This window comes from Trachymyrmex cornetzi, unplaced genomic scaffold (assembly GCF_001594075.2).
Source record: "Trachymyrmex cornetzi isolate Tcor2-1 unplaced genomic scaffold, Tcor1.1 scaffold272, whole genome shotgun sequence".
Classification (NCBI taxonomy): Eukaryota; Metazoa; Arthropoda; class Insecta; order Hymenoptera; family Formicidae; genus Trachymyrmex; species Trachymyrmex cornetzi.
The window spans coordinates 251,665-259,733 of record NW_017297394.1 but is presented as its reverse complement, the minus strand read 5'-3'; the positions used below and the strand labels follow the sequence as shown (position 1 = coordinate 259,733).

At 27.9% G+C, this 8,069-nt stretch overlaps 1 protein-coding gene and 1 pseudogene across 1 annotated transcript; both read left to right on the top strand.

Moving 5' to 3' along the window:
* The first annotated feature begins 565 nt into the window (after positions 1-565).
* Positions 566-3,990, top strand: LOC108761964 (odorant receptor 4-like). Its single transcript, XM_018508754.1, has 5 exons — positions 566-1,341; positions 1,599-1,698; positions 2,293-2,403; positions 2,859-3,014; positions 3,937-3,990. The coding sequence occupies exons 1-5, from the start codon at positions 566-568 to the stop codon at positions 3,988-3,990; spliced, it is 1,197 nt and encodes a 398-aa protein (XP_018364256.1).
* A 602-nt stretch (positions 3,991-4,592) lies between these two features.
* The window catches only part of LOC108761963 (uncharacterized), a 13,324-nt pseudogene continuing 9,847 nt past the window's right edge, over positions 4,593-8,069 (top strand).

The following is an 8,069-nucleotide window of genomic DNA, read 5'->3' as shown; positions in this document are numbered from 1 at the left end:
AATACTTTCTAAATTTATTTATAATATTTCCTATTTTTTATGATATTGTAACTTTTATCATCACTTATAAATAATAAAGCTCTATTAATTTATTCTAATTTAATCAATATGCAAAGAAACGTGATTACAATATGTTATTGAATCAAAAAAGGCTATTAAATTGAAGCACTTTCGATGGCACTGCCACGAACATTTCCTTACAATGTACATGACAAGCGATATTCATTGAGTTTTCGCGTGATAGAAACTTTGAACCAGCAAATATATCGATTTAATATACGCCCCTCTCAGAGTAAAGATGCTTTGTATATAGATTGATATTTTATGCGTAACGAATATCGAGTAACCAATCAGAAACGTTCCACGTTTTCCATTATACAGAACTGAATGTGCTCATTGGTTACGCGATACGCATTAGGAAGAGAATATCAATCTATATAGAAACACTTTTTGATGTCAGACCGATCATTAATCTCTTCTGAAATTGGCGCAGGCGCTTCTTTATATTGCGGTACGATGAGTTGTCCATCCGTGGCAGTACACTGTGTGCTTTCGTGCAGTGATCATGTCAAATTCGAAACGTGCTTGCGATTACAGTTTACAATTTAGTCGATGGTTTCTCAAGTCAATTGGTGCTTGGCCACAAATAAATGCAGTGAGTCTGGGGTACAAAACCATGATATTACTGCAAATTTTCATTTGTTCAAGCATAATAGCAGTAACAACGATACCGTGTATCTTCTATGTGTTATTTGAAGCAGAGAATATCCAGAAAAAACTGAGTACTCTAGGACCATTCCTTAACAGATTTATGAGCACGATACATTACTGGGTGTTGCTAAAGCGTAGCGATGACATACACAAATTAATACAACATATGGAGAAAGATTGGAGTCTCGTGCAAAAGACCGACGATCGTGAAGTGATGCTGCAACATGCGAAGTTCGGCCGTTTTGTTACTATAATCTGTGGGATAATGATGCAGGGTGCTTGCCTATTGTTCGGTTTATTGCAATCTATGAAAACTGTTACCATCGTTTTCGGCAACGAGACTTTTACAACGCATCCACTGACGTGTCCAATTTATAGCAAAATCATCGATACAAGATTTACCCCTATAAATGAATTCACGTTAGTTCTGCAACAGCTGGTAATATTAGTGATAAGTACCTGTACTGTCGGAGGTTGCAGTCTGGCTGCTGTCTTCGCGATACATGCTTGTGGTCAGTTAAACGTGCTGTACGCGTGGCTACGTGAATTAGTTGAAAACCGAACGGAGAAAAATTATAAAGCTGAACAAAAACTGGCTGCTATAGTAGAACATCACCTAAGAATATTGAGGTATTTCGAAACAGACATTCGGAAAAACATTTTCTAATACTGTATAAAAAAGTTGTAAATTATCAGTTAAAGTAATAATTAATCATTTAAAGATTAGAGATTACATTAAAATTAAGATAAATTAATTTTCTTTTTCTTATGGATTACTAAAAAGGAGTTGTCGATTATGTTCATGAAAAGATATGTTTAATCAATATAATGTTTGGATGACTTATTTATAAAAAAACTGTACTGTTGTACACATTTATACGTTTCAGTTTTATATCACAACTGGAAAGTATTATGCATAAACCAGCTTTTGTGGAATTAACGGGATGCACGATAATAATGTGCTTGCTTGGATATTACACTGCTACGGTATGCTGTAGATGTGAGAAAATGCATTTTTTATTTTACACAAATAAATATCACTTATTTATGAAAAGTCTAACATCGTTACTGTTACAAAATGTGTTCTAAAAACGATAAATTATATAATAAAGCTTATATTTTAAATTTTACATTGTAAGAAACATTTTGTATTCGTATTAAAATCGGTCACAAGTATTGTGTTGAATTTTTTACATACTCATGTGTTAATTTAACGTGAAATAAATTATGTTGTTTGAACATTTTGTGGTAAATTGACATTCAACAATTATTACTATTAAAGAAACACAATTCATAATGGAAAGGTGAACATATAACGTAAACATAACATAGTTTGAAAACGTAAATTCTAAGATAAATAAATAAAATTTACGTATTAATGCAACATATTATGAATGTTAATATTATTCAAGAAATATACCTTCAAAATTTATTTTAAAATTGTATCAAAATGTTTTTTGTCTTCATTTTTTACATATTATTACTTTCTCATATAATACGTGTTACAATTACATAAAAATTTGAGTGGATCATTGGGCATCTAAAATACATTAAATTTAGTACAAATTTTCTTCTGCGTAGATTTGGGATACACATGATATGACAAAACTGACCTCTTATCTTTTTCCATATTTATCAATGAGTTTCAATATTTTTATATTCTGTTACATCGGAGGAATTGTCACAGAACAGGTAATATATCGAGAGAATTAAACTTATTATACCGAAGCAAAAAGAATCACCTTAAGTAACTGTATATAAATCTACATCTTCATTAAAATATCATTAAAATTATTAATCTGTGTGCATTTCTTCCCGCGATGATTCCTAAAAGTCCCTTGAAATTTTATTATTATTTTCAAAAACAAATCACGTTTTAATATTTTTTTAATAATGTCAATATTTTATGAAAAGAATAAAATATAACGCTACATACATAACTGAAAAAACTTTTGTTTTATTATAATATTTAAAATGAAATTGTCTCATTTTTAGCAAATTTGAATATTTCTATTTTTCTTTACGTTATGATATTAACGTAAACGGGACACGGCAGTGTCTCATGCTAATACTTAGCACCGAAACACTACTTGTCTCCAGATTTAAATTATCAAATTATAACTCAACAAAATTTTATGTTAAATTAGTGCAAACTTGTCGGAGAAATGGCATATATGACTGATTGGTATAATCTACACCACACAACAGCACGTGGTCTCATTCTGATTATTGCCCGATCGAATAACGTAGTTAAGATCACAGCGGGAAAATTATTTCATTTATCCATTGCTACTTTTGGTGATGTAAGTAATGTAGATATTCCATTCCTTCGTTTCATTAATAAAAAATTAGTAAATTGCACCTATCTTGTACTTTTTAAATTTCAAATGATCATTTTATATAAGAATTTCACACTGTTAAAAATATCATAAAATTTAATGTACTTGTAAGTTACATAAATTAAATTAAATTTTATGAATAGATTAAATTTTATGTATCTGTAACCGAAAAGTTTATTTGTGTACATGTACATGAAATTTAGTGCACGTTTCATAAAATTTTACGAAGTTTAGTACATTTTTTATTAAATTTTTGTAGATTTGCATAAAATTTAATATAAGTAAACGTTAAATTTAAGTTATTTGTAACTTCATTTTCATTGACAACACATTAAATATTTTTAATGTGCCTGCTTGAAATTTGCTTCCATTACACACACTATTCAAAAAACAGAAATTTACTTCTGTTACATGTAATAGAAGCAAATTTCAAGCAGGTACATTAAACATATTTAATGTTGTCAATGAAAATGAAGTTATAAGTAACATAAATTTAACGTTTACTTACATTAAATTTCATGTAAATCTACATAAAATTTAATAAAAAATGGACTAAGCTTCGCAAAATTTTATGAAAAGTACACTAAATTTCATGTACATGTACACAAATATACTTTTCAGTTGCAGATACATAAAATTTAATGTAGTCATAAAATTTAATTTGATTTATGTAACTTAAAAGTACTTTAAATTTTATGACATTTTTAACACTGCACTTAAAAACATTCATAAATAACATTCAAAATAAAAACATAAAATCTTATATTCGTATACATAATTTAAGACATCAAATTTTAATAAATCTATATAACCTAAATTTGTAACTTATGGAATGTGATATATATCATTTTCGCTTTCTACAAAAACAAGTATGTTGTTGTTTCAGGTAATTAAAACATCGGTCGTATATTGCAATTTTTTGCGAACAATGACTATGTAAAAGTGTGTGTGTGGTTATATGAAATATAAATTGTGAAATATACAAATTATGTATTTTATATAGGTCGTATTAGCATATCCTGAAAATAATATTTAACCCTTTTGTTGCACTGAAATTAGAAATCACTGACCTTAAAAATATTAATATATTAAGATTAAAAAAAATCGTTTATTATCATTTCGCTTTCCGCGAGCGAGCATCATTCTTTAAAATTTTAATTTTGAGCTTATATTCTTATGGTATATTGTTAAAACAAAATATTCATGTTATTCATGTATATACAAATCTGAGGAAGAAACATAATGATATCACATCTATACAATTACATACGCAATTATGTAATTATATGTAAAACATAGAAAAACTCCAAAAAGATATAAATATCCAATTTTATAGGACATCTACGCGCTTAACAAAGACAAGTTAATAAATAAGATCAATGATTACGTCAAAATTATCAAAAGTATCATACACGTACTTTCAATGATACATACTATATAATATTTTACAATTTTTTTCATGATATTTAAAAACTCGAACCATATTTCTAAATAATTCTGTTTGAAGTTCTTACAGAATTTGTGGTACTAAACCTCCACAATATGACGATGAACAAAGTTCGTAGTTTCTTTGCATACAATTTAGAACCCTATCAAATGTATATCGGAACTGTTTGATGTAAGTATATAATAAATATACGATCTATGATAATATGATATACCTTTCCTTTGTGTTTTGTTAGTTAAATAATTAGTAAATTATATTTCTTTATACTTTATTAATTTTGAATTATAATCTTCTTATAAGAATTAGACTGAATTGAATTATGTGTTGTGTTTAAAACATCCACACATTCAATTATATACGTGTGTATGATTAAAAATTTTTAATTTTTTTGTTTACATTGTGTAGAAGCAACGTTTTTTCAGGTAATTAAATCTTCCATGGTATATTTAAATTTTATTTCGAACAATAGCTACGTGGTTAAGAAATATACAAGATATATATTTTAGAGCATAAATTAACATATTTTGAATGTAAGATTTCATTAATAAAATGAACGATTATGTAAAAAATTGGGACAAATATATATACTATATAATTTTTTATTATTTTTCTCATGCTTATTATTATAATTTTAAGATTTAAAAAGTACTAATTCTTATTTTTATCGAATTTATATATTTGTCTTTTTTTGCAGTGTGAAAAGCATGACTGCACACAATCGAATAAAAAAGAGCATATCTAGTAATTACAGTGAATTTATACTCTTCGTAACACGCAACATTTTCTTTCCATAAATTCGCGGCGAACAATTATTGATTGGACATGTAACCCTTTCAAAGCAGTTGTAATAGCAAGCTATTCATCAAACATTTTTTTCAAGCTCTATTCACATTCAACTCTGGCACAGTGTACTACCCATTGGGGAGAGCACACTGCGTGCTTTCATAAAGTGATCATACTGAAAAAAGGCTCATAATGGGTGCTTTCTATTTGATGATAAAAATCGACACAATCATCGTCCTACTTTTCTTTTTATTGCATGAATAACAAAGACAGGATGGTGTTTGTGTGGCAGCAAGCGTTGGATTAGTTAAATGTCATGTACAGTTTGGAATCGGAGATACACTGATTTTTTTTGTAGTATAATTACTGATAAGGAAAAGGATCCAATTGTCTCACTCCGATTTTAATGAGTTTTTAATAGTTAATGAGTTTTTCATTCTGAAAATTTTTTTCCATCTCTTATAATTCCGGCGATATTCGCTTCGAAAGAGAAAAATAAATGTTTTTTCCAAGGGGTGTATCACTCTCTAAAAGTGCACATTTAAAAAAATACGTGTCGCTAATTTTTCTCTAGAGAATAACGTACAAAAAGCTCATTAAAATCGGAGGGGGGCAGTTGTGAGTATATTGCCATATAAGGAAAGAATAAAAATGTAATAAAAAAATTAATACGTAAAGCGTTATGCATAAAGTTTTGCTTATTGAATTTAAGTTTAACTGGATATTATGACATTTTTAATATGCTCAAAATCATGAATAATAATAATAAGTACATTACTAACAAAGTACAGTATAATATTTTTATGATCATAATATCCATAGCAGATAACATAGTTATATTTTTGTAAAATAATTTTAATATTGCAAAATTAAAATTAAAAAATTACAATTAAAATTAAAAGTATTTTTAATTTCTATGTTTGAGTAGTCTAAATTACAGTGCTTCTTTTCGCTTCTTCCATAAATTTCAATTACTATTCGGTTATGATTTTAATTATTTTTTTTTTAAAGTCTAATGGCTCAGGACGCTCGTATGGTTTACAAGAGATCCGGGTTCAATTCTCGGCCGAGGTACTGTTTTTCGCAATAAATTTATTAACAGTTTTTATATATATATATATATACATCTTTATAAAATATGATGCTTGATGGTAGCATCAAATTATTAAATTGCTTGTCAATTTAATTCGCTATTACCAGAGTAGTTTTAATTGCGTTTATTTAGTCCGGAAAAACAATTCGGCGTGCAGTTAGAAAAAGACTACAATATGGTATATATGCAAGTACATATATAGTATATATTAGTAATTCAAGATTGAATTTAAAAAGCAACGAAGATCCAGCTCCGACCGTAATAGGCAGTTAAATTTCTAGTATTAATTGGGTATCTCAAATATACGGTCAAAAAATCTAAATATATTATTTTTTTTAAATCAAATGAACTATACTGAATCCAAATCTGTAAAAAAAAGATTTTTGATAAGAATTTTTCAAGTTATATAAAAAACGATAAACAAGAGCTTACAAAAAAATGTGAAAAAAATTGGTGCGCAAAAGTTTTATTCTAAACCTCGTATGTTCACAGCAAAATTTCTTGTTTTAAATACAGAATCTGTAGTATCAGACTTCCATAATATACTGATGAATAAAAGTTCGGAGTTTTTCTACATACAACGTAGAACTTCACAACCGTACATATAATCAACCATACAAGTGCTAATCATGGTTTAGACGCGATTAAAATTATCGCTTGGTATTTGTTCAAAAGATCTGTAGCTGTTGAAGATTAATAAAGTTAATTATTTTATGATTACATTCACAATCAAACTTAATACATACTTTGTATCAAAAGTTAACAAACAAAATTAATTGTAATGTTAGAATGGCACAGAGTTATTGTCCATCAAAATATCCAAAATTTTAAGCAAAATATTTCTCCACAATTCTGAATGCTCATGCACCTAACGTTTGACAGGGAGCGTTAAATAAACATGACGACTGCAACTTGCAATCGGATATGTTGAATGTTTTTCTTATATTATTACAACTGAGAGTATTGTCATCCAAGCATAGGACAGAAACGTGATAAAATTTTAAAAGTTAAATCGAAAACTGTAAGCAATAACTTTAAAGAAAAATGCGAAAAAAATTTGTGCAGAGAAGTTTTATTCTAAAAAAATCTCGTATTTTTACAGCAAACCGTTCTGTTTGAAGAACAAAATCCGTAATATCGAACCTCAATAATATGGATGAACAAAAGTTTGAAGCTTTCTATGTACAATTTAGGAATCTACAGGCGTACATATGAATCGTAAGTATGACCATACATAAGTGCCATCGTGTTCAGACGTGATTAAAATTTTGGTTTTCGTCAAAAAGATCCGTAGTCACAGAGAGGATAATAATAAATCATTTTGTATTCATATTCACTTAATATGTATACACTGTGTATATATATATATATATATATATATATATATATATATATACAGGGTGAGTCAAAAGTCTGGACACACTCCAATATCTCATAAATGATGCATTTTTGAAAAAAATGTTTCTTATAAAAGTTGTAAAACTTAAAAAAACGCATGCAACGACAGTAGTTATTTAATCTTGGATGGCGTTGTCAAGGTCAGATCAAGGTCAACATGAATTTTTTAAATGGAACTATTCCTTTTTTATTACATATTCTTATATTACATATTCTTATCTCGAGAACTTTCCAAAACACTATAATTAAACTCATTTTTATTAAGTACTTTGCAAGGTATAAGGCTTGGAAGTTACAG

Excerpts from the sequence above, each read along its gene's own strand:
- LOC108761964 (XM_018508754.1), top strand. The coding sequence starts at position 566 with ATGTCAAATTCGAAACGTGCTTGCGATTACAGTTTACAATTTAGTCGA. Across the intron at positions 1,342-1,598 it reads CATCACCTAAGAATATTGAG|TTTTATATCACAACTGGAAA; the intron begins GTATTTCGAAAC and ends TATACGTTTCAG. Across the intron at positions 2,404-2,858 it reads GAGGAATTGTCACAGAACAG|TGCAAACTTGTCGGAGAAAT; the intron begins GTAATATATCGA and ends ATGTTAAATTAG.